The 26,291-nt window shown below is 37.8% G+C and overlaps 3 protein-coding genes, 1 non-coding gene and 1 pseudogene across 4 annotated transcripts; 2 read left to right on the top strand and 3 right to left on the bottom strand.

Moving 5' to 3' along the window:
• Window positions 1–14,416: 14,416 nt before the first annotated feature.
• Window positions 14,417–16,273, bottom strand: LOC147568479 (uncharacterized). Its single transcript, XM_086654921.1, has 2 exons — window positions 14,928–16,273; window positions 14,417–14,830 (listed from the first exon to the last, which is right to left on the bottom strand). Exons 1-2 carry the CDS (start codon window positions 16,215–16,217, stop codon window positions 14,810–14,812), a joined length of 1,311 nt encoding a protein of 436 aa, XP_086511047.1. The 5' UTR covers window positions 16,218–16,273; the 3' UTR covers window positions 14,417–14,809.
• LOC147568480 (disease resistance protein RGA2-like) lies at window positions 16,238–19,145 on the bottom strand. Its single transcript, XM_086659879.1, has 2 exons — window positions 17,287–19,145; window positions 16,238–16,388 (listed from the first exon to the last, which is right to left on the bottom strand). The coding sequence occupies exons 1-2, from the start codon at window positions 19,086–19,088 to the stop codon at window positions 16,238–16,240; spliced, it is 1,953 nt and encodes a 650-aa protein (XP_086516005.1). The 5' UTR covers window positions 19,089–19,145.
• Window positions 19,146–20,783: 1,638 nt separating this feature from the next.
• LOC147568481 (RING-H2 finger protein ATL66-like) lies at window positions 20,784–21,431 on the top strand. Its single transcript, XM_086659890.1, has 2 exons — window positions 20,784–21,180; window positions 21,275–21,431. Exons 1-2 carry the CDS (start codon window positions 20,939–20,941, stop codon window positions 21,429–21,431), a joined length of 399 nt encoding a protein of 132 aa, XP_086516016.1. The 5' UTR covers window positions 20,784–20,938.
• Window positions 21,432–22,506: 1,075 nt separating this feature from the next.
• Window positions 22,507–22,580, bottom strand: TRNAV-AAC (transfer RNA valine (anticodon AAC)). The gene has a single exon. It is a non-coding gene; the product is annotated as a tRNA-Val (tRNA).
• Window positions 22,581–22,666: 86 nt separating this feature from the next.
• LOC147568483 (glucosamine 6-phosphate N-acetyltransferase pseudogene) lies at window positions 22,667–23,195 on the top strand (annotated as a pseudogene).
• Window positions 23,196–26,291: the final 3,096 nt, after the last annotated feature.

A 26,291-nucleotide genomic window follows, 5' to 3' on the forward strand; every position in this document is an offset into this window, starting at 1 on the left:
TTCTCGATCTATTTACAGGGGGAACTACAATCGTACTAATTATATTCGACAACCTACAGATGATACTGATCTTTCGAAACAAACAGATGACGGAGCTAAGATTGTTCCTGAAAATCCTTACAAAAAACAACCTCCAGGTAAGTGTTATCGTTGCTTTGAGACAGGTCACTATTCTAATAATTGCCCGTTACGTGGTAAGGCAAATTTAGTGGAAAAACAGGATTACTTGGATGAGAAGACCGATCATGTCAATATTGACCCGGATTCAGGTGACCGTGTTATGTTAGTCACTCGTCGGGTACTTTTTACTCCTCTTGAACATGACCATTCTCAACGGAAAAATTTATTTGTTACACGAGGAACAGTCTTGAACAAAGTTTGTACGATTGTTATTGATAATGGGTGTGTGGAGAATTTGATTTCTTCAAAACTTGTGGCTTACTTGGGTATTCCTACTATTTCAAAACCACACCCTTATCATACTGCTTGGATTCAATCCGGTACTGCTACCCGTGTTGATCGAATGTGTACCTTTTTCCTCTCTTTTGGCTCTTTCTATTTATCTGACGTTACTTGTGATGTTACCGATATGGATCTTTGTCATATTATTTTGGGACGCCCTTGGCAGTCGGATGTGGATGCTATTTACAAGGGCCGTTTGAACGTTTATGAGTTTCCATGGATGAAGAAGATTATCACCTTATTACCGATTGCGAAAGGGTCTGATGAACTTGCTTCCATCTTACAATCGGTTCGGGACGAACCTTCTGGACAGGGTGCTGATGCAGGCGCATAAGCGTGTGGGCCCACGTCCACGCGTGCCCACACCCTATTGGGTCATAATAGTAGTTTATTTAGTAGAAGAGAAGTTACTTTAATTTGATATTTCTTTAATTTTAAGTTTCTATGTTTGAGTAGTTTATTATTTTAGGAATCCTAGTTTGAGTCTATCTAGGAAGGTTTATTATCTTATAAAAGGAGATCTAGTCTATGTTATTATTCACCTTGAAGAGACAAACAATTGAAGTTATTAAGAATTTAAGTATAGTTTATCGTTTCTTACAGTTTTCTTTAATTGTTCTTAGTTTATTTTATTGTTCTTTAATTATTCCGCTGCGTCTACATCATCATCATAACATCTTTGTAACTCACATTACAAATTTGGAACTAAAAATGGTGCTTTCATGAGTTTGAGAGGGGAAACATAGAAATTTGCTCCTAGTGGGTCGACGTTGTGAGCGCCTGGACATTGACTCAAGGCCATTTAACCTACCCGTCCACGCTTCAAAAGCGAAATCACTTCTTTTTTGCAATACTTAGAACCATTCTGATGACGTTTCAATGGTTTATACCGGGGCCTAAAGTAAATTACTTGAGTTTACACTCCAAATTCATGTGATACTTAGTACCATTTTGTCAGCCCCGTTTTTCTTCTTATCACAAATTAAGTCATTTAATAAGTTGAACCATCAAGAAAGTTCTTGCAACAAAAAAAAAACCAAGAAACTAAAAAAAGCGAGAGAGAATTTTTTAAAAAATAAAAGAATAGAAATTCAGGTTCACAAGAAAGTCTAATTGAGCATTTGAAACCGGCAAATAGGACAGTAATGACTTGTTTGCAGCCATTGAGTTATACAATCAATATGAAACATATGCAATCTTTGTCAATGATGAACCTTTGTCGAACTCCTCCAAACAGACGCTGCAACTAGTATTCTTTGTCAATCGAAAATCACTATCAAATTCCACCAAAGCCCTTTCGATCTCGGACATTGCTTCATAAACATAGACATCAGATACTTCGAAATCCATTCGAATTAGATACTTATTATTCTTAATCTTATCCTTGTTGGTTTTTTTCGTTGACCAGTTGAGTTGCAAAGCTTGTAATTGTCTTGACTGTTTCCAAACTTTCATCATAAACAAAATCTACTCACAATTTTGTTTGTTTCCAAACTTTCATCATAAACAAAATCTTCCATTTCTGATGATCTTATTATCCATTGAGTTTTTCTTGTGTATTCCAATATCAAACAAGAAATTAGGTGATGATGAACTAGTAGTAATAGTAGTAGTTGTGGTCTCTGTTTGATCATCTTTCTCCAACCAAATTTGATGATAGAGATTACTACATTCAAACTCAAAGGGGAACTCATCACTAACTTCTGAAGCACACATTTCAAACAAAAAAAAGGTAAAGTAGAGAGCTAGTCAATCGTTGAGGGTTTGAAAGATGATGAGAAATAGAGAGAGATGAAATCAAGAAGAAGAGGAAGATGAGTAAGTGTTGTTATGTGGGGGTCGATGGTGGTGGGGGAAAGTCTGTATTTATTTATAGCTGCTGAGATGTTTCACCGGCTTGTTTCTAATTTTTTCAACCCTTGGGAGGTTAAGCGAAAATAGAAAGTTTTAAACAAAGAATTAGACACTTAGGTGCTGTTTGTTTTTTTATTTTTTCAGATCTGAAATCTGAATTGGAATTCAGATTTCAGATCTTTGTTTTTGAATTTAACAAAATCTGAAAATCTGATTGAATTGGGTCAAGATCTGAATTGACTAAAAAATGACCCATGTATTTCAGACTTCAAAACAAGTCTGAAAGGGAAATCACCATTTGAAAATAAGACAAATGACAAAAATACTCTCATGAAATCAATGAAATACTTTCAATCTCCATCTTCACTTCAACTCAAAAAATTCTCATCTTCACTTCATCGACCACCACCACTACACCACCGACCGCCGACCACCACCACACCTCCGACCACCACCACTACACCTCCGACCACCACCACTATGTAGGGATTTACACCCTTCTACTAGTGTTTATAGCGGAAATATGACATCTAATGTCTACACTAGTATTCCCAGGATCACATGCAAAACTAGTAATTAATCTAATGGAGATAGTAGATTACCTTAATCGCTTTTCCCTCGAACTAGTTGAATTGATTAAAGAAGACCAAGAGCTTCAAGTGTAGCTCCTCTACTTGGGACACGAGCAATCAATTTGATCTCCCACCTTGTTGTATAGCTAGCACACCAATGGTGGTAGGAAAAGAAGAACACCTTCTTCTTTGACTAGATTGATAGTTATGGGAATTAGCTCACTTTCTCCTCTCTACTTGATGTGGTAGAGTAAGAAAGCTTAGAGAGAAATTCCACACCTTATTCTCTGTCCTAAGAGTGTTTATATAGAACCCTAATAAGAATCCACCTCCTTTTAGGTTTCCTAAAACACCCTTTAGAATAAGATTTAGGGAAATAGTCGAAAATAACAACTATTAGTATTTTCTCAATTCCCTAAGGAGGAGGTTCCCAAACACCACGAAAATTGGCAGATATAATGTTTATTATATCAGCAACTAACCCTCCAAAATTCAGCCCAATCCGAGTCCTAGAAGTACCCGAACCGGTCTAGGCCCAAAAACCCTGTTTTTGGCCTTTTTGTACTATCTTTGCCTAATTCCTTTTTAGGCCTATGAGATATGTTTATGGGACACTCCCATGATTATATCTCACTCCCACTAGTCATATCCTAGATCAATTTGTCACTCTTATGTGTAACCCGTTGTAGGATCCGATCGAAGTTAGCCGCGAATTACTTCGTAATTCGACGATCGTAGTTGGTCTCTAGCTACAACTCTACGATCCCTAAATCAATCGGACTTGATGATCTTCCACATCAATTGTCCTATCCGACAAATTGTTCGCATTGTCACCTTGGTCGAAGGACATCTCCTTCAACTCCTTCAGACTCCCACTTGGACTTAGAACAAGTGCAATGCCTCGATTCCCGTGTCAATTTAGTATCCCATCTGATACTTCACGTCATTCAGACTTTATTGATATCCGAGTACAACTGTAAAAGACAAACGATTAACTTTTAATCCGTTTGAGCGCGGCCACGCATTTTCAGTTGCTACTCATCAAGTGGCCTTGAGACACTTTGTACCTAATGTGATTAGGGTGACACAATCCATTCTTGCGCTCCCACTTAACTTCATGTCTATCCTGTCCTTCCCAGTATCCGTCTTTATAACCTCCTTTTACGGCGCGGCGTTTAACGGAACCAAAGTCGGGCATTCCTTACATAAGATGAGTGGAGCACTCATGTTTTGAGGAATCTCTCCAATTGTCTTTATGAGAAGTATTGACGTTCATCACGAATGATGTACTTCTCATTTGAGGGTTATCCAGTGTATAAACCTTTTATACACCCACGTAGTCGAATAGAATATACTATTCCTATAGCCCATGAAACTGCGCTAACCCATCGACTCCCGTGCTAGTCTTCATGAGTCATTGTTGTCCATGCAATGACCTGGACCAGGGATTTTTGATAATAATTATTCCAAGTTCACTTAATAGGGTTTCATTCATCAGATCACGTATCTGACAAACCTATTCGGAACGTTTTATTATCGATGGACTGTCGTTTAAACACTAAACCAAGTTTAGACGACTGGTGAAATAATTCTTATTATTTCTGATAACGAGAGTTGTAAATCTGAGCCTCTTCCGTAAAACTCCTTTTACCCACTCAGTTTTACTTGTCGAGGTTTAAAATTTATACCTCATGCCTTAGACTGTGTATGAATCTCATACTATGTCTTAGGTGACAGTTTAGTTTGACTACGATGGTAGTCGGTTTTAAACTTTGCTTATTATCAATTAATTTGAAGATTACTATCTTCAACCTTGATAATATCTAGTAATCTTTACTAGAGTTAAGGCCTTTAATTCTTTGTGCAGTATTTGCAACAGTTCCCGGCTTAAAACACTTTTAGCCTACTTTCCTTCCATGTCTGGAAGTTTGCTACGATGACATGTTCAACTTTGTACTACTTCATCCTTTAGCCTTCTAGGATGTACTAAGTAGTGTTTCGGTTTTCCAATCCGAATTCGGATGTTTAAATGCTAATCATGTCCAACATGATTGACTTTATGTTTTCGAACATAAATGTCTCTCTCATGCGTGCTAGCTCATCGGTGTCTTTTAGACTCCGAGTTTTGTAACGCCCTCTATCATGAGTTTTTGGGTCGAAATTCTTTTAGACTTTCCGAGTCTTAGATTTTCTGTTTCGGATCTCAAACATCTCAGCGTACTGAGTCTCTCTAATCCTATCATCCTTTTGATCTATGCTTATAGATCTTCAGATGCCCAAAATGACATTTTATCCTTTTGTGTGTGGTCCTTTATTGAGTCAGTTCGTTACTGTTATACAACACCTTATGTCGTACTCAATCTTTTGTATGTACTCTGCATACGGACCCGGAAGGTTTGTTTACTCCCACTTACCTTCTTGAAACTCGTGATTCAAGATTTTCTTCATTCTCCAGGAATCAAATTTCTCTGATTGCCTTTTGAATCGAAGATTCTAACTCTTGCGTGCTTTTAATCCGTCGATAGATTTCTGAAGCATGCTTGTGGACATAACTTGATTGGAAGAATCTTTATTCTTCTTGTCTCGTTTCGGGAAACACGAATGTTTCCATCCTTCTCAGTTTTCTATTTTGGAAAACCAATTTAGGTCTTTTGTTGACTTAAATTATCAAGCTTCATGTCTTGACGAGATATGGATTCCACGATGATTTTGGGTTCTAGCCAAAATCTAGAGTCAGTTTCCGTTTCTGCGCAGGTCTTTTATCTCTTCAGAAATAACCTTTATTTTCTGTGTCTTTGAGATTTGACCTTTTAGGGCTTTTGAACAACAATTTGGAATTTTCTCAATTACTTTAAGATATTCCTTTAGAGACACTTTCACTTGTTTTGAGAGTTCTCCGGCGAATGACATTCGCTTTTGTGCGGTGGGTTTATAAGATCATGTCTTTAACCTTTCCTTTTCCGAGGAGCCGCAGTTTGTTGCTCTTGGTCGACTTTAATCGTCTTGTACAAGTTTCATGATTGTTCTTCATGACCCTCCATGATTTTTCTCATGATCGAATTAAATCGACTTGTACTTTTCTCCCACTTATTCTTGTAATAATTAGTGTTTTTCTCCCAGACGACCAGGTGTGCTAATTATTAGAAGAATACTATCATGAGCAACAAACACTTTCTTCTCTTGATTGGTTGTGGAAGAAGCCCAAATTTCTTTCAAAAGAAATTGCGTCAGATATTAGCTAGTTTTTGTAATGCTTTTACAAGCTTAGCTGTTAGACGGAATTTTGGTAGTTTTGTGAGAAGCTATGTCTAGACTAAATGGATTTTGGAGGATAGAGTTTGATTCGTGTTCTTCATCTTAATCCTTTTGGACACTCCAAATATGGATAGGTTAGAAGTACGTTTGAAGATCAATCTCTGTTTTTGACTCAAGGCTTTCTTTCTTGTCAGTTTGATTCATGTTTTGGTTATAGTGGACTTGTTGTCCTCATCCCTTTCCGATTGGGATGAACCTATCTTATAGGTTTTTGACCAATTTTAGAATCTTTTGGTATAGTTTGTTAAATTTAACACTTATTAACATCTCAATTTAGAAATAATGTTCTTTATTGATTCTCCATAATACTTAGTACAGAGATGATGTTAAAAACTAGAAAACGATTAATCTAGAATAGTGCCTAAAGTAGACTTCGATCCCTTTCAGCATCCTTAGCAGTCGAGGCTTCTGCTCCCTCTTGGATCTTGTCTTCCTTAGCCAAATACTCAGTTCCCAGCTGCGCCTGTACATTCACAATGAAAGGGCAATTTTAGGTATTACATACCATAATTTGGGAATTTTACAGTATTTGATAAGTTAACTGTTTATGCCTGAATTGGAAGCTACTGTTCCATTCTTTTTGTCCTCCAAGAACTTAGGGCAGTTTCTTTTCCAGTGGCCTATGCCACTGCAGTAGAAACATCTTGACGTAGATTGAATACCTTTGTTTTGAGGTTTAGCAATACGTTTGCCTTTTCCTTTTAACGCGGGTTTCTTCTTCTGCCGCTTGTTCTCTTGAGCCACATGAATCTTATTCTTTGGCTCCAAGTCCATTGTTAGTCGTTCTGCTGCCTGAAGCATTGCATCAAGTTCCTCTAAAGGCTTGTTCCATCCATTCATCGCATATTCCATCTTAAATAGATTGAACCCTTCATGAAGTGAATAGAGGATCATGTCATTAGCCGCCGATTGGCTAACAGGAGAACCCAGCTCTTCTAGTTTAGCAAAGAGTTCTATCATTTGCCGAACATGAGGACCTACTGGTTTTCCTTTCTCGAGGCGCAGACGCAATAATTTACTGGTTGTATCAAACCTCTCCACTCTCGCTTTGCTTCGGATTGAATCCTCAGTTTTCGGAGTGATGGAGGGGACTTCCATGTTCAGAGGTTTCTCGTTAAGAGTAGCCTCCATGGCTGATAACAATCGAGAAGTCATTGATTCTGGTTCTGCCCTCTTTTGATCATCCTCTTGATGCTCTATTTCCTTAGCAGTCAAAAAATCCAAAAATGGATAGTCTGAGACATTTAGCTTGTTTTTAAACTCTCCATCCAATATTTGAAGTATCTCCCGATTCCTTCCTTCATGGATGTTTTCGTTTAATACCTTCCTTAGGTATGTTCCAAGGTCGAACTTGTTTCCTTGTGTCATCTTTAAAACTACATAAAGTAATGGCAAAGTTTTAAAACTCGTTATCGTTTTTGAAAAACATTAGTTTTCCCACATTATTCAATATAAAATCGTCCCCGATTGAATAAGTGATTCCAAGACCCCAGTTCTTCGAAGTAAAGCGGACAAAGGCCCTACCCTTTGACTCCGTCGTTCCGGGTGAGCGAACTTCTTCACTGATCATACCTTATGACTCTTGGTTGATAGATTTCATTAATGAACGACTAATCTATCCTTTTGCCTCGAGTATCCAAGACTCTCTTGCTGATCTCGTTGAGTAGAACCATTTAGACGTGTAGGCCTCTTCTATAGACCTACCCGCATTGTCCCAAGGTAGAGGAGGTACTCTGCGAAGGCCGACCCACCTTCCTCGAACAAGGGCGCAACGAGTGTCTTAATCTGGATAGGCGATTACTCAAAATTACTTTTGGGGACTTTTACGCTAGTCTGGCGTTTGTTATAGTGAACTATTTAGCCTAACTAACATCCACGACATAAAGCGTAAATAAGTAAGTAAATGCGTGCGAGAAAGTAAATCAAGCAGACATGGATCCTAGTATGGCCCCTAACCTAGAAGATCTAATCACCCTTGGTTTTCTTCTTGTTTCGCCTTTTGGTTCGTCTTAGATCGCCATCTTTGAACCTCCATTGATTTCTCCCACTCGCCTTTGGATTTCATCCTCGAGTTTCTTCAATGGACTCATAGACCCTAAACTCTAATTACAAGACTCTAACGATTCGCAGATCGTATAAACTTGAAATTAAAATTAATTACAAAGCATGCACCCATCCGTGCTTAAAACAAGAATAAAGAAATAAATCTATGGCCATACTAGTTTCCCGCATTCACATCACATGCAATCATATAATATATCAAGGCTAAGAATTATATATGCATGATTATCGTGGGAGATACTTTTGTTGACATCACATGTCACATTACGGACCTTAAGTCTAAATTCGAAGAATTCTACTAGTGGTGCTTTCCGGTTTTATCTTTTATGATTTCTAAAATCATCTTTAAGAAAAACTCCGTTTTGGGCTCGAGAAAGCCCGGGTCAATTTCGGAAAAAGTAATGGTTCGATTCTTAATGATTTCATAAATCAATTTAAAGAGAAATCCGTTTTGGGCTATTGGATGGCCCGGATTGATTTTGGAATTATTTGGTTGGAATCGGAAAATTTTTTGGCAAAAACTCCCACTCGAATGATGGTCCCTTTTCGTGGTCCGAAAAGCCTCGAAAAAGCCCGGGACAAGTCCTAGACAAGTCCCGGCCCAAGCCCAAAAAGGGCTCGGACAAGGTCCGGACATAGCACGGCCCATAGGGCCGGCATGTCCTGGCCGAGGCCTATCAAGGCCTGGTCTCGTCCTGGCTGGAGCCAGGACGCTAGTCCATGTACCAGACGCGTCCTAGACGTGTCTGGTACTGGACCGGACTAGCAACTAGGTGTCTCGGACTAGTCCGAGACACCCAGAACCTCCCAGACGCGTCTCCAAGACGCGTCTGGTCGAGTGCTCTGGACGCGTCCAGGAAGCTCCTTCGCAGCTGCTGGTCGCATCTTAGACGCGACCTGGACGCGTCTTCAAGACGCGTCCTTAGTAGCTGCTCTGGACGCGTCTCAAAGACGCGTCCATAGTAGCTGCTCTGGACGCGTCTCAAAGACGCGTCCAGAAGCTTCTGTCGCAGCTGCTGGTCGCGTCTTCAAGACGCGTCTCAGCAGCTGCTCTGGACGCGTCCAGAGGACGCATCCAGGAGCTTCTGGTCCGGCCACTAGGGTTTTTCAAAACCCTAGTTTCCAAAAAGAAATTTTCTTTTTTTTTTTCTTATGCAACTCTAAGTTGCTATTTTCCAATTTTAAAACTTTTCTTAAATTTTTGAAATTCCTTTTAGAACACTTCTAAAATTTTTTTTTAAAACTTTTAGAAACTTTTAAATTTTTCCAAATTTTTTTTTGAGAGCTTCCTAAAGTCAAAACTACTCTTTTTAGAACACTTCTAAAATTCTAAAATTCTAAAATTCTGAAATTCTAAAATTTTGTTTTTCAAAAGTTTCCAAAACTTAAAAACAACTCTTAATCAAACCAATTTTGGATCAAAATCTAGGTTTTTGAATTTTTTCAAAGAACAATTTTGAAATCAATTTTGAAAAATCTTTGAATCCAATTCAAAATTAATCAAATTTTATGTTTTAAAATCTTTTTAAACATAACTATCAATTTAATCAAGCATGGATTAGTTTGAAATTCAATCAAATTGAGACTTTTAAAACACTTTTAATCATCAATGTGATTCTCAATTTGAAAATTTATTGAATCCTATCAAATTATGAGTTAAAAATACCTTTTAAAACACCTTTTAAAATACTTTTATAAACTCAATTTTCAAACTATCAAGCATATGAATTAGTTCGATTCTTAGCAAAAACTAGTTAATAGCAAGAGGTTCTGACGCCACTGTAGGGATTTACACCCTTCTACTAGTGTTTATAGCGGAAATATGACATCTAATGTCTACACTAGTATTCCAAGGATCACATGCAAAACTAGTAATTAATCTAATGGAGATAGTAGATTACCTTAATCGCTTTTCCCTCGAACTAGTTGAATTGATTGAAGAAGACCAAGAGCTTCAAGTGTAGCTCCTCTACTTGGGACACGAGCAATCAATTTGATCTCCCACCTTGTTGTATAGCTAGCACACCAATGGTGGTTGGAAAAGAAGAACACCTTCTTCTTTGACTAGATTGATAGTTAATGGGAATTAGCTCACTTTCTCCTCTCTACTTGATGTGGTAGAGTAAGAAAGCTTAGAGAGAAATTCCACACCTTATTCTCTGCCCTAAGAGTGTTTATATAGAACCCTAATAAGAATCCACCTCCTTTTAGGTTTCCTAAAACACCCTTTAGAATAAGATTTAGAGAAATAGTCGAAAATAGCAACTATTGGTATTTTCTCAATTCCCTAAGGATGAGGTGCCCAAACACCACGAAAATTGGCAGATATAATTTTTATTATATCATCAACTAACCCTCCAAAATTCAGCCCAATCCGAGTCCTAGAAGTACCAGAACCGGTCTAGGCCCAAAAACCCTGTTTTTGGCCTTTTTGTACTATCTTTGCCTAATTCCTTTTTAGGCCTATGAGATATGTTTATGGGACACTCCCATGATTATATCTCACTCCCACTAGTCATATCCTAGATCAATTTGTCACTCTTATGTGTAACCCGTTGTAGGATCCGATCGAAGTTAGCCGCGAATTACTTCGTAATTCGACGATCGTAGTTGGTCTCTAGCTACAACTCTACGATCCCTAAATCAATCGAACTTGATGATCTTCCACATCAATTGTCCTATCTGACAAATTGTTCGCATTGTCACCTTGGTCGAAGGACATCTCCTTCAACTCCTTCATTTACAACCAATAACACAGACTTACCTTCGGGCAATGGGACAACCTCCCATGTCTTGTTCTTGTGAAGAGACTCCATCTCTTCTTGCATAGCAACCAACCAACTATCTCTTTCCTCCGCGGTAATAGCTTGTTTGAAGGTGACCGACTCGTCGTCTTCCACCGAGAGTGCATATTCAGCCACATTTGCCTGCCCGTAATGCCTAAGAGGTTTGTCTGACCCTAACCTCTGTACCGGCTTATGTAACCGTTTCGGCCTAGTGTGTACCGAAACATCCTGCTGCTGTTGTTGTAAAACTTGTGTACCTTCCCCTTGAACCTCCTCATGATCGGGTTCATCAATTTCCTCATCCTGAGTACTATCCTGATGCTCCACCTGATCATGATTCCTAGAAACCCACTGGTCTTCGGCTTCTACTTCCAATACTTGAGCTTTAGTAGACCCAACATCACCAAAACTAGGCACCGTAGCTTTCGCCATAGCTACAATAGACGACTCATCAAACACCACATCTCTGCTTATTACAAACTTCTTGTCTTCCATACACCATAGCCGATAACCTTTGACTCCTGTAGCATATCCTAAGAAAATTGCCTTCTTTGCTCTATTGTCAAGTTTGTTACCTTTAACATGGTAATGGGTCGCACAACCGAAAACCTTAAGTCTCCCGTAATCTGCATGTTCACCTGACCACACCTCGTAAGGTATGCCGCCATCTAAAGAAGAATGTGGAGACATGTTCACAATATAACAAGCTGTAGCAACAGATTCTGCCCACCATTCTACGCCTAACCCCGAATTGGAGCGCATACATCTAGCCTTCTCAAGTAGTGTACGGTTCAATCTCTCTGCGACTCCATTCTGTTGAGGTGTGTTTACTACTGTCCAGTGCCTCACAATGCCTTCCTGATTACAAAACTCCTTGAATTCCCCATCCGTGTACTCGGTCCCATTATCTGATCTTAACGTCTTCAGCTATCAACCAGTTTTGTTCTCAACCATTGCTTTCCACACCAGGAACGTGTTGAATACCTCATTCTTATGCTTCAGAAACTAAAGCTAGACAAATCTCGAATGATCATCAACGAATGTAACAAAATACCTGGAACCACCCTTGGAAGGTACCTTTGCCGGTCCCCAAACATCGGTATGTAAGTAGTCTAATACCTCTTTGCTCCTGTGCTTGCTTGTAGAGAACGTCACCCTGTGTGCCTTCCCGAACACACAATGCTCACAAAACTCCATGCAAGGCTTATTCATGTCCTTCAACAAGCCTTTCCCGCACATCAAAGATAGACTCTTTTCTGACATATGCCCAAGGCGCATATGCCAAAGCCTCGTACTAGCCGTTGGATCCCTTCCACTGATGCCTACTGCTACATCTCCTGTAATTGTTGTCCCCAAAATTTTGTATAAATTTCCGTAACGAGTACCTCTCATTACCACCAAAGAACCCTTAACGACTTTTATGGAGCCATTCTCTATAATCATCTTACAGCTGTTCCGCTCTAACACACCAAGGGAAATTAGATTTTTCCGCAAATCGGGTATGTGTCTTACGTCCGTCAATGTTCTCACTACTCCATCGTGCATCTTGATACGTATTGTTCCAAGTCCCATAGTTTTACATATACTATCATCACCCAGTATAACTGTACCACCATCTATACTCCTATAGGTAGTAAATCACTCCCTATTTGGACACATATAGTGTGACGCCCCTGAATCAAGCATCCACTTATCGGAGATCTTCCAAGACACCTCTGTTACCGAGAAACATTCGTCAGGATCTTCTGACACATATCCCGCCTCTTGCATCTCTTGTTTCCCCTTGTAGCCTTTGTTCTTTTGCTTCAACTTTCTCTTTGGACAAGCCGCTTTAAAGTGGTCAAGCTCACCACAATTAAAGCACGTTTTCTTGAAAGAGCCTCTAGATTTGGATCTAGATTTCCCGCCCTTTCCCTTTCCCCTTTCATTACTCCTCCCCCTCGTTACAAACAACCCTTGTGCTTGATCCTTGTCTACTCCACCTGACGTCATACTGCTAGTAGCAACCTTACAAAGGTCATCCGCTAATAACGAATTTCTCGTCTCTTCCATGCTTAGACTGTCACCAACAAGCATCAAAGTTTGAACAAGGTTCTCTTAGGATTTAGGCAATGAAAGTAACAATATGAGGGTTTGGTCCTCATCATCAACCTTAACATCAATATCCTTCAAATTTGAGATAATCCTGTCAAACCTATTCACATATTCCTGAATAGAAGAACCCTCTTCCATTCTACATGTGAATAATTTGGATTTTAAGTAGACCCGATTCGTTAAAGTTTTCGTCATGAAGTTGCTTTCTAGCTTTAACCACACACTCGCCGCCGTTGTTTCTCCGTCTACTAGGAACGCCACGTCCCTCTCAAGACACAACATAATGGTGGCCCGTGCTTCGAGATCTAACTCCTCCCAATCCTCATCTGACATATCTCCTGGTTTCTTTCCCATCAACGTCTTCTGTAATTTCTGCGAGATTAACAGATTCTTCATCTGCATCCGCCAATAAGAAAAATCGTTTTTCCCATTGAACTTCTCTATCTCATATTTTCCTGATTTGACCGTACCACTTCTCGATCCCATCTTCTCTTCGTTCAATCTCAACAAGGCTCTGATACCAATTGTTAGTACTAAAAGTCGCGGAAGCTATCGAACCTATCCTAGAAATTGATCCGATTATGAAAATTAATCGAAAAGCTATGCCAAAAACTAAATATGTAAACAGATATTAACGAGGTTCGGCCTAAAGCCTACGTCCTCGGGCGAACAAGAAATCTTTATTGAAGGATAGATGAAGACGACTCACACAACCCGCAAGTTCGTCCCAAGATTGTACCGAATAGAAATTAACCTTCTATACTAGATCTTCGACGACCGAGAAATTAAACACCGCTCAAAACTATAAACAAAATCTCTCTAGCTCTCTAAAGAAGAGTTGTTGTGTTTGTTGTTGATGGTTTTACAAAACACTTAAACCCCCTATATATATAGTATAAGCCACCGCCCATAATAGGATTCAATTTAGTTTCTAAAATTTAGAAATTGCCTCAATTTGAAACCCAACCAACCCGCCTAAAGCCATCCTAAACCGCCTAAGCGATTTTTTAGAAACTGCCTCTTACACACTCTCTCTCTCTCGTATTTTCATCATCTCCAACTTAAAAATCTTTGGTTAGACTCAAACTTCATCATCTTCCATGTTTGTTTGTTTGATAACTATCTTCATCCATTTCTGATTGTTTGTTTTGTTCATCATTGTTTCAATAGTTTTGGTCAATTTCGTTATGATTTTGGTCATGTTTTGGTTTTGATTGTTAGATTAGTTTTTAATGGATTCGAAAAAAAATTCAGAAAAGAAAGAAATACAAATTTGATCCATTTTTTTTCGTGGTCTCTCTCATCAACTGTTGTTTTTGCAGCATTAATTATTTTTTACAAACTAAATTGTATTTTGGCGAGAGGCTAGAGCAATATGTATTTTGTTTGTTCTAAAGATATTTTGCTTTCAGCAAAATGTTGTTTGATTTTCTAAGAAATACAATTTCAAATTTCAAAAAGGCGGCATGTCTTTATCGCACACTTGATTTTAATTTTGGAGCAAAATACATTTTGTAACACCAATTCTCTCTGTTATGGCTCGTCATAAGTTAATTCTCTGTTATTCTATCTTTTCTTACACCGTTCTTACATCGTCTTCTTCGCTAACAACTTGCTTAAGGATGACATTGACCTACTCGATCGATCGTTTGAGGATCTGAAGATTCATTTGTCATATTCAGATCGCTGCAAGTATAAGCAAATTAACCATTAGAATATGAAATTAATTCAGTAACATAAACAAGAGATAAAAAATAATTAGGTATAATGATAAGATTCTGACCCAGTCGTTAATGGTGATCCGTGGGATGTGGGATATGATGTTCCAATCTTCTCCTTCACGCCAATGTTGTTCCTTCTTTAAGGAACTACTACTGATATACAGTTCTTGAAGATTTGTGAGATCATGGATGAAATGTGGGATACACATTAATGAATTATATTGTTCTATCTTCAACTTTCGAATTTGTTTGAGTTGTGAAATACCTCCGGGAAGTGATAGTTGATCGTAATTATACGCAGAACACGTCAAGGAAGTAAGGTTGGGTAAGATTGGTAATTGAGATATTGATGGACAATTATCTACAACTAAAAACTTAAGGTTTGGTAAGATTGGTAACTGAGATATTGATTGACATTTAGTTAAATTCAAGGATGCAAGGTTGGGTAAGATTGGAAATTGAGATATTGATGGGCAATTATTTATATCCAAGGATACAAGGTTGGGTAAGATCGGTAACAGAGATAGTGATGAACATTTGGTTATATCCGAGGACGCAAGGTTGGGTAAGACCATTGGTATCTCCAAAAGGGATGGACAGTTAGTTATGTCCATCTTTTGGAGTTGTTGATGATCAGACAACGACTTCAACATTTTGCAGCTATCAAGCTGTAAAATTTGAAGACTTGGCGTGAATTGATAATTAAATACCACCATTTCGTCCACTTGAAGTATATGTATTTCTTGAAGAGAAGAGTGTTTGTTCACAACTATCACTTTCAACTTGTTTAGAGATGAAATATGGATTTTTTCGAGACATGGCATTACAGTAATAATCTCCATCTGTCGTGGTTGTGGTTGTGGTTGTGGTTGTGGTTGTTGTTGGCTTCCGTTGCTTTGCTCTTCTTTTTCTAGTACACCTACTAGGTCTAGTTCCTCTAATAATTCAACCCTCTCACACGATAGAATTTTCAATCTGGGGAAAAGTATTGTTTTTCGGACTTGTTGCTGGCGGTTAACATTGGAATATGTACCAGTACCGATTCCAAGGTGTGTTAGTTTCTCGGCTTCATATATCCTGAGATATTCTAGAGACGGTAGAAGTCCCAAACTAGCAGGTAGTTCTATACATTTCATGCAACGTTGCAATACCAAACTACGTAGATTTGGCAACATTGAACCGTTACCTATCCAACTTGGAAACTTCAAACCAGAGTAAGATTCTATTGACAACTCTTCCAAGTTGGAGTGCGGTTGAAGTTCCCTAAGCATTTTTTCCACCTTCGGGTTTCCCTCTTCATAGCTTTCACTAAATTTTAGACATAGACTAGTAAGATGTTTCTTTTTATTCATCTCTGCTTCTAAAACTTCATTCAAATTTCCAACTTATCAAGTTTCTGGACAACCAATTTTCCTTGTAACAAGTTAAGGTCTTTAAGTTCTTTGATTTTGCATCTTTGGCCTCCGTTCCCGTACCAAGAGCAAACTTGGTTACAGTCCGAAGACACTTTAATTTCCCAATGCCTTCGGGTAAGCAACGTAATCGTGAAGTGTTTTGAATCCCAAGGTGTCTCAAGTTAACTAGTCTACCTATTCCTTTTGGAAGTCGACGGAGGAGAGAACAATATGAAAGTTCTAAGGTTTGTAAATTATACAAGTTACAGAGTGAATCCGGTAATTCTTTCACAAGAGGATTAAAAGACAAATCAAGGCATCGTAAGCGTACTAGTTTCTCGATCTCACTTGGGATGCTTTCCAACTCACCATGCACTAAAGATAGTACCCTAAGATACCTTAGATGATGGAATATATAACTAGGCCAACATGAGGCAACCTAGTGGTGGCCAACGGGCCGTGCCGTGTCGTGTCGTGCCTAGACTACAAGGTCTTGGCACAGAAACGCCCTATGGCAACGACCCAGCCGTTGTCGTGCCGTTTTCGTGGCGGTCCCAGCCGTTTCTGTGCCGGGTTGTGGCTAATGGGCCAGTTGTTGCCAGACGTAACAAAAGAAAGCACTAAATAATTTTTAAGTCAAACGTTGTTTGTTTAAACTGTAGAATCTATGTTTATTTTGTTACTTAATAATTTTATTAACTATTAATTTTATCAATTAACAACTACTTTGAACAAAATAACAGTAATGTTTTGTAAATTAAGTACCCGTTTCTAACGGGTTAGCGTGCCGTGGCGGGTTAGGAACGCCACGGGCCGTGGCGTGTCGTGTTTTCGTTCCTAACGTGTCGTGGTTGACGGGTCTGGGAGCTTAAAATCTCAGACCCGCCACGGCCCGCTTGACCCGTGACGGGTCGGCACGGCCCGCTTGACCCGTGACGGGTCTGCACGACACGACACGCGACGTTCCGTGCCGTGCCGTGTTGCCTTATAAACGGGTTGTGCCGGTCCGTTTCCGTGCCGACACAACCCGTTGGCCACCACTAAGGCAACCACAAAAATTTCAAGAGTTCGTAGTTTCTTAAACTTACATACTGAGGATACTTGAAACTCTATGGATACACCAGACAAACTTAAATGGTGGATATCTCTACCCATATTCCACAATTCATGAGTATCCCCTTCGACAGTAAGAAATTTATTCTTCATGAGAAATTGTGCAAGATCATGAACAATATCGTGCATCTTGCAACTCGTTATGGTCCCATCATTATCTGTGCTGAAATTTTGGAAAAATGAGCGCATACCTAAATCAACAAAGTAACTTTCACCAACTGACTCTAGATCATCTTCACTTGATCCACTACTTGATGATGAGTTAAGAAAACCATGAGCCATCCACGACTTGATTAGCATGTCCTTTCCTATGGGCTGTCTTCTTGGGAATGTGACACAATATTGGAAACAATTTTTTAATGGCGGTGACAAGTCATTATAACCCAACAATAAAGCAGGTTTTAGATATTCATAAGCCTTGTGATCCAAGTCCCAAATATTACTATCCAAAAGACTTAACCATTCGTTTTTGGTTTTCTTGAGGCCTAAGAGGCTCCCTAAACTCTTCGCCGCAAGAGGTAAACCTTTGCATTTCTTTGCCAGTTGATTACAAATGGCTCTCAATTCATCACAATCTTCTTTTTCTTTATCTTGAAACGCTATACGACTCACCAGTGAGCAGCAATCTTCGTCAGATAATTCTTCGAGACTATGTAGGTATGTAGCGCCTATAATATCCGATACTATTTGACTTCTAGTGGTAACTAGAATTCGACTTTCCCGGGCTCCATGCTGTAGAGAAAGTCTTAAAGGATCCCACTTGCTCTCGTCCTCGTTCCACACATCATCGAGCACAAGCAAATATCGTTTCCTTTCAAGAGATTCACATAATGACTTGTGCAAATGATTATTCCACCCGGGACAATCTTGTGGGATTCTTCCACCAGCCTCTTGGATGATAGATTTGGCAACATTAGTAATATCAAAAGGACTGGAGACACAAACCCACATAGTCTTTTCGAAATATGTTTTCACTTTGTCATGGTTAAAAACTTTTCGGGCGAGGGTAGTCTTGCCAAGTCCACCCATGCCAACTATAGAAATGATCTGGGGTCCTTGATTAGTATTACTACTAGTAGTAGTATTACTACTCTCATGAACACCTAATAGTTTATCCAAGATGGTCTTTTCGTCGTGATCACGGCCACATATATCCTCCACATCAATAATAGAAGTAGTATTTAGTCGGCTGTCATTAATATGATGATTAACCGAGTTTGGAATAAACTGGAACTTAACTCTATTATCTTCTATCAATTCTAATCTCTCTCTTACTTTTTGAATTTTAGAAGCGATTTCATGACGTAAAGGAATTGTTTTAAGCCAAGAGAAAGCAGAGGACAATAAGGAATATACCTTCTTTTTGTTCTTCTTGTGGTTCGAATCTTCTTCTTCATCACTACCATCGGCAACTCTAGCTTCCGCGGGCATTTGTGTTGCTGCTCTTATTTTAGTTTTAGTTATCCACTCGTCTAAGAGGTCTTCCATGTCGTAAACTACTTCTTTCAAATTTTCTAACCATAACTTTACAGGTTCTTCGTGGATTTGTCTTCGCTCTGCTTCATTGATCACGGTCTTGATACTCAGGAAAGTTTGGGTCAGCTTGTTAATCTCGTCTCTAACACCTCTCACCAGCTTCACCTGTTCTGTGACTCCATCTATCAGGATTAGAGCTCCCAAATGCTCAATCAGAAGGGAAACAATTGCTCCAGCCATTTGAACCAACAAGAAGATTGAATATTAACTTTAGAGCCAAGCCAAATTCTTGAGAGGTTAAGGTTACCAAGTTAAAGTACTAATTCTTATATAGAGAAAAATGTTTATGTGAAAGGGGCCTACTCTTGGCAATGTTAACCTAATATAATGCTATAGATACATACTTCACACAAGTGAGCACTTGGCTGAGATTGTTAGAAGCGTATTTTTCCATGCTCTTGACTCAAGTTCGAAACTCCCCTGCTACCTATTAATTTTGCCTCCTTTTTGTAAAGCTCATGGTACCATGCTAAGTGAACCTTTATTTCTACTCTGCTACACTTCATTTTATTTGGGTGTGATTCTACCCTTTTTGGAGCTTTTCAAACTTAAAAATTTAATAATTACATAAAAAAATTCGAAAATATGTAGGTGAATTATGATACAGAAAAATTATATTTAGATACTCACTTTTAGATTCTAAACTATATCTTGTACGGAGAACGAATATCTTTAACAAAAAAAACTATACCTTGTTAAATTTTGCTTGTAATTTTTTTTGTTTTTCAGAAGGCCCACATTAAAATTTTGCACGGGGCCCCTAAATTCACAGGCACGGCCCTGGAATGGAATATGATAACAACATATTATCACACTAGGAAGGAGACCAAATCCAGGGTTCCTAGCAATTATTGAAGTGATAGCTGTTTCTTTGGGCATTTTGGTTGCAAAACAAAGTCAACAAGTTGTTTTATTCTTAAACAATTTTTTGGGTTATTGACTTGAGAAATGTTGTTTGGCCCGACTTGCCCGGCCAACTCGGACCCGAGATCTGACATTCTAACGTGGACAGTCGGATCAAAACCCATTTCCGTGGAGAGAGAAACTAATTTTATGCCCTATTTTACTTGGGTCCCTGCTTTTCTCTATTATTTTTTAACACTTCCTTCTTCAATCTTAAGCCTAGAGAGAGGGAACTGGCAACTTATCCAGCTCGAATTTGCCGGGGATTTATCACAAGGAGCTCCAAATCTGATTTCCATGAATAATGTCCATCACAGACAAACCCACCTCACATTTGCATAAAAATCACTAAAGTAGTCATTTGTTGAATGTAAACTCTGGTAGTTTAGCACAAACATGTTCGCAACTATTTAGGCAACAAAAACTGTAAGTCCGGATAGCTCAAGCTATACCCCGACCGCCTCAAAAAATCATAAGCACATATAGCTCAAGTGATAACTTGGAAGATCAAAAATTGTAAGTTCGGATAGCCCAAGTGATAACCCGGCAACCTAAAAAAAAATTATAAGTCCAGATAGCCCAAGCAATAACTTAGGAGATCAAAAACCATAAGCCCAGATAGCCCAAGTTGTAAACCACACAACCTCGAAAAACCATAAACCCAGATAGCCCAAGCTATAACTTGACATACCAAAAACCGTAAATCCGGATAGCCCAAGCGACAACTAAGCAGTCAAAGAAAATGTCTTGGTAGCCCAAGCTACGACCAAACACAAAGAGAAGCCTTAGTCAAAACTTAACAAAGAAGAGTCTTATTTGAAACTCAGTGAATATGGTCATAACTAGTATATAGGTTGGTGAAGCTTTTGCTATGTTATCACATAGAGAAGTAGAATTTTTGTATCACATAAGGTCATATCTAGTTCTTTTTTCTAGTAAGTATTAGAGATCTTCCTCTCTTAATCACCTCTTCAAAAGGAAAAAAAAAAAGGAAGTATGGATCGTGAATGGGTAGGTCATCACTAGCTGGCCAAAATTCACCAACTCTCATATCAACAAGTTCATGGCTACTCTCAAATGAACAAAACCGACAACCACCACCACACCAGTAACACCACTACTCTCTAATGTCAACCTCTCGTCCCTTTCACTGGCACTACGCTTACCTCGACGACAAGAACTTCCAAGTCCATGGCAGGAGCCTCCTCTTCATTATCATCATTCTCGCTCTCTTACTCCTCTTCTCTCTCTTGTGCGCCCGGTGGCTCTATCGTTATCGCCACCATTTATCATCTTCATCTTCCACCACTCCCATATCCATTACTACTACTCCTCACCAAGATGAAACGAGACATGGTCGCCCGGTCGGGCTAGATTTAGCTACCATTAATAGCTTCCCTATCATACTACACCATTCAACCCATTCCTACTCTGGATGAAACTCCGTGCTCTATCTGCCTTAGTATACTCCAAGATGAAGAGAAAGTTAAGGTCTTGCCTTTTTGTAAACACTCTTATCACCCGGAGTGTGTTGATCAGTGGCTCAGTACTCAGTCTAGTTGTCCACTCTGTCAAGCTTCTCTACAAGTTAACTCGTCTATGCCCGACTCAACCAGCTGACTCGGCAACTCAACCAGCTGACTCGGCAACTCAACGAAAGTACGAAACTAGCAACTAAACTATACTTATTAATACTTTGTTTAGATTTTCTATTTGTCAAGAAAAGTGACTGAATGCGTCCGGGTAAAACGGTAATATATATTGCAAATTTTCACGTAATATGCATCATTTCTCACAAAATCTACAACAAATAAGTGTGTAATATATTTTAATCATTTAGATGGTTCTCAATAAATCATATGATCATTTGTAGTAAATGATTGCTTTTTCTGAAATGTGACTTGAGATCTGACTGATTCCAATTAGACTTTAAATTGCTTTTTTTGTCTTGTTAGCCTCGACATATTTTTATCAAATTTAGACGAGTCAGATCGATACGTAAGGAAAAACAAACGCCACCTTCATTCAATTATGGATGGTTGTTATGTTTCAACCAGTGGGTTTGCCCATTTTAAGGTGGAGTTGTCCCATTTTTCCTAACAAGTTTTATGTCATCTAAACATGGATTTTGTTTTCTTGTACTTCCCATCTCACAAAAACAAGAAGGCCAAGATATGCTCAAAAGCTAAACAGATTCATATTTAAATGTTGGTTGTATATGAAAAGTTTGTGTGGGTAAGTTCTGTTATTCCATCTTATCTCTTTGTTACTCATTCTTCAATTATTCAAGAATCATTTACGTCGTCGTCCTATATGAATAAGGAAAAAGGTACAAGAAATACACTCTTACAGATGGATACAAGAGTGTACTTTTATTTGTTCTATCAAATACAATTTTCAAAAAATATATGTTATTACTTCTTTCAATCTAGTCAATTGTACTCATATGGGCCTTTCGTTCCGTCCGAAGCCCACGGACAGGGTAATCTGAGGATACTCGTTCAGTCCGAAGCCCAGGGAGAGCGGGAGAGGGCAATCTGAGGATACTTGGGTTGTTTAAACCCAGCAAGAATTAGGTTCAGTCCTAGCATGGGGCGCTAACTGGACCAATGATAAACTTTTGGTGCGCCTACATCCCTCCCAAAGCAAGATTTAAAGGCGCCTCCCAAATTATCCTGTTAGGCAAAAAATTAAATGGCTTCGCCCGGGTTCGAACCGGAGACCTTCAGTGTGTTAGACTGACGTGATAACCAACTACACCACGAAACCTTGGATGTTGAAAGCATCAGGTTGTCCTTATAAAAAGGTAGTCTTTGAATTTGTAAACTGAAAATCTAATCTTGAAATTCCTCAGATCGTTTCTTTCTTGGATCATGATCAAAGACAATGGCAATGGAAGGAGGAAGTGAACGATTTGAGATTAGAAGATTGCAAATTTGAGACAAATCCAAGGGTTTCAATGAACTCTCCAACAACTTAGTATTTGTGTTTCTTTCTCAGATGAAGAATTTGATGCAAGATTTCAAGAACTAAGGTTTAATGGTGAAGACCATTTTATAGCCGTCATTGAAGACAATCAATCCAAGAAGATAATTGCAACTGGGTGTTTATTTGTGAAGAAGAAATTTTTGAGGAATTGTGGAAAAGTAGGTCATATTGAGGATGTAATTGTGGATTGAAATGTAAGAGGCTTGAAATGAGGACAATAAATTGTTGAATTTCTTAATGAACGAGCTAAATCAATGGGTTGTTATAAAGTAATTCTTGATTGTTCTGAGAAAAACAAAGGGTTTTATGACCACTGTAGTTTTGAACAAAAGGGTATTCTTTTTTTTGATGAAGGAACAAAAGGGTATTCAGATGTCCAAGTATTTTGATTGTTAATGTATTTTTTTGTTTGTTCTTATTTGAATCAGTATTTGATTATCCCTAAATTTTACATGATCATGCAATTATTCTATACCTTAATTTAGATCAATCATTATTACAAGAGGATGAAGAAGCTCCTTCCTGTCTCGAAATAGTAACCCTATTTCTTCTTTTGATTTTGATTTCATTTTATTTGCTCATGCTTATTATAGTTGTTTACTTGGTAATATATTGCTCTCTAGATGAAAACTTCTTTCAACTTTGCCAATGCATTTCCATATGATTGTTGTATTACTTAAGATGAATAGGAGCACGGGGGTGTACATGAGCCGAGCTTTTAACGAGCTGCTCGAGTTCGAATCGACTATTGCTCGTGTTCGACTCGAAGATTAACGAGTACGAGCTTAACACGAGTCCAAAATCATGCTCGTTTATGTAAACGAGTCGAGCTTGATCATTCTGTAGTGTATCACGAGATACTCGTGAACAGTTTGTTTATATAAACGAGTCGAGCTTGATCATTCTTTAGTGTATCACGAGCTACTCGTGAACAACTCGTTTAACATACTCTTATAATAGTGTAATACATAATTACGTATTAGTATTGAAACTTGTACATGAAATATCAACCATTAAAAGATTATTGGAATATGAATCATTAATCATTATTATTGTATGTGGCAAATGATCAATGAAGTATTTTGATAGGGCCGGTTATTATTAAGCCCAAAATATGGGACTCAAGAGAGGATCAGGCCCAGTCTTAAATATTAATGAGAAAAAGACCCACTCTGCGAAAGTACAAGATTACCCTTTGTTACACAATAAAGTAACACCTATATCCTTTCCCCTTTTCCCGCCCAAAATTAAGGATTTTGAGATGTGACTGAAAAAGTTTCTCTCTCTTCCTAAACTTTCTTACTAAAACAACCCAACATTTTCAACTTCTCACTCAACAGTTTCCCAAAAACCATTACCACTCCTAGTTTTTCTCTTTACTTTCTCTGAACCGTTTAAACCTTCCAAAAAACCAAAACCCATTTTGGAAGATCTCTTAGCGTTTCTCGACCGAATCTCTTAGCATTTCTCGACCGATTGAACACTTTTAGGGTTTTGTTTGAGAAAAATCATGGATTTTATGTTCTATATTTAGTGGAAACAATATGATAGATTGATTTTTAGGGTGAAAAATTCAGGGTTTTTTTCTTCTTTATATTTAGGGTGAAAAAGTGCAATCTGTTTGAACACTTTTAGGGTTTTGTTTGGGAAATATCTTGGATTTTATGTTCTATATTTAGTGGAAACAATATATATTTGATAGATTGATTTTTAGGTGAAAAATCTAGGGTTTTATGTTCTATATTTAGTGGAAACAACATATTTTACAGATTGATATTTAGGATTCTATTGAAGATTCTTAGTGTTTGGAACACATGTTTTTTTTTTTTCTTTACATTTAAGAATGATTTTTTATCATGGTTGATTTGTTTTTTACATTCATTGATATGTAATCAACATTTCTGATTATGCAGAAGTTTTTACGCTATCAAAGAAAATCACTAAAAATCCAACTATGACATCTGCTTCATCTAAGGCAAATCAGGTAATTTCGGAAACACTTTTCATTGTCAACAAATTCAGATATGTTTTCATTTTGGATGAGCCAATTTCTTTTTGCATGTAAACATATTCAGATATGTTTATGTTTTGGATGAGCCAATTTCTTATTGCATGTAAACATATTCAAATGTGTTTCCATTTTGGACGAGCCAATTTCTTTTTGGATGTCAATAGAGTCAGATATGTTTCCATTTGGATGAGGCTATTTATTTTTTGATGTCAACATAGTCAGATATGTTTCCATTTGGATGAGCCAATTTCTTTTTGGATGTAAACATATTTAGATATGTTTTGAAATACCTAAAATATGTTACTTGCATACGAAACTTTGTCTGCATTAGCCAACATATGTCCTGTTGTGCAAACAATATATTTAATGGGAACTTTGTCTGCATTAGCCAATAATGTAGAAATCTAGGGTTTTATGTTTTATATTTAGTGGAAACAATATATTTTACAAATTGATATTTAGGGTTCTATTGAAGATTTCTAGTGTTTGGAACACTTGTTTTTTTTTTCTTCTTTACATTTAAGAATGATTTTTTATCATGGTTGATTTGTTTTTTACATTCATTGATATGTAATCATCAATTATGATTATGCAAAAGTTTTTACGCTATGGTAACATCAAGGAAAATCACTAAAAATCCAACTATGAAATCTGTTTCATCTAAGGCAAATCAGGTAATTTAGGAAACACTTTCTTTTTTGATGTCAACAAATTCAGATATGTTTCCATTTTGGATGAGCCAATTTCTTTTTGCATGTAAACATATTCAGATATGTTTCCATTTTGGATGAGGCTATTTATTTTTGGATGTCAATAGAGTCAGATATGTTTCCATTTGGATGAGGCTATTTATTTTTTGATGTCAACATAGTCAGATATGTTTCCATTTTGGATGAGCCAATTTCTTTTTGCATGTAAACATATTCAGATATGTTTCCATTTTGGATAAGGCTATTTATTTTTGGATGTCAATATAGTCAGATATGTTTCCATTTTGATGAGGTTATTTTTTTTTTGATGTCAACATAGTCAGATATGTTTCCATTTGGATGAAGCTATTTATTTTTTTGATGTCAACATAGTCAGATATGTTTCCATTTGGATGAGGCTATTTATTTTTTGATGTCAACAAATTCAGATATGCTTCCATTTTGGATGAGTCAATTTCTTTTTGCATGTAAACATATTCAGATATGTTTCCATTTTGGATGAGGCTATTTATTTTTTGATGTCAACATAGTCAGATATGTTTCCATTTTGGATGAGTCAATTTCTTTTTGCATGTAAACATATTCAGATATGTTTCCATTTTGGATAAGGCTATTTATTTTTGGATGTCAATATAGTCAGATATGTTTCCATTTTGATGAGGTTATTTTTTTTTTGATGTCAACATAGTCAGATATGTTTCCATTTGGATGAAGCTATTTATTTTTTTGATGTCAACATAGTCAGATATGTTTCCATTTGGATGAGGCTAT

The sequence above is a fragment of the Eschscholzia californica genome, unplaced genomic scaffold (genome assembly GCF_041429995.1).
Source record: "Eschscholzia californica isolate CP2 unplaced genomic scaffold, dmEscCali1.0.p SCAF_1, whole genome shotgun sequence".
NCBI classification, from domain to species: Eukaryota; Viridiplantae; Streptophyta; class Magnoliopsida; order Ranunculales; family Papaveraceae; genus Eschscholzia; species Eschscholzia californica.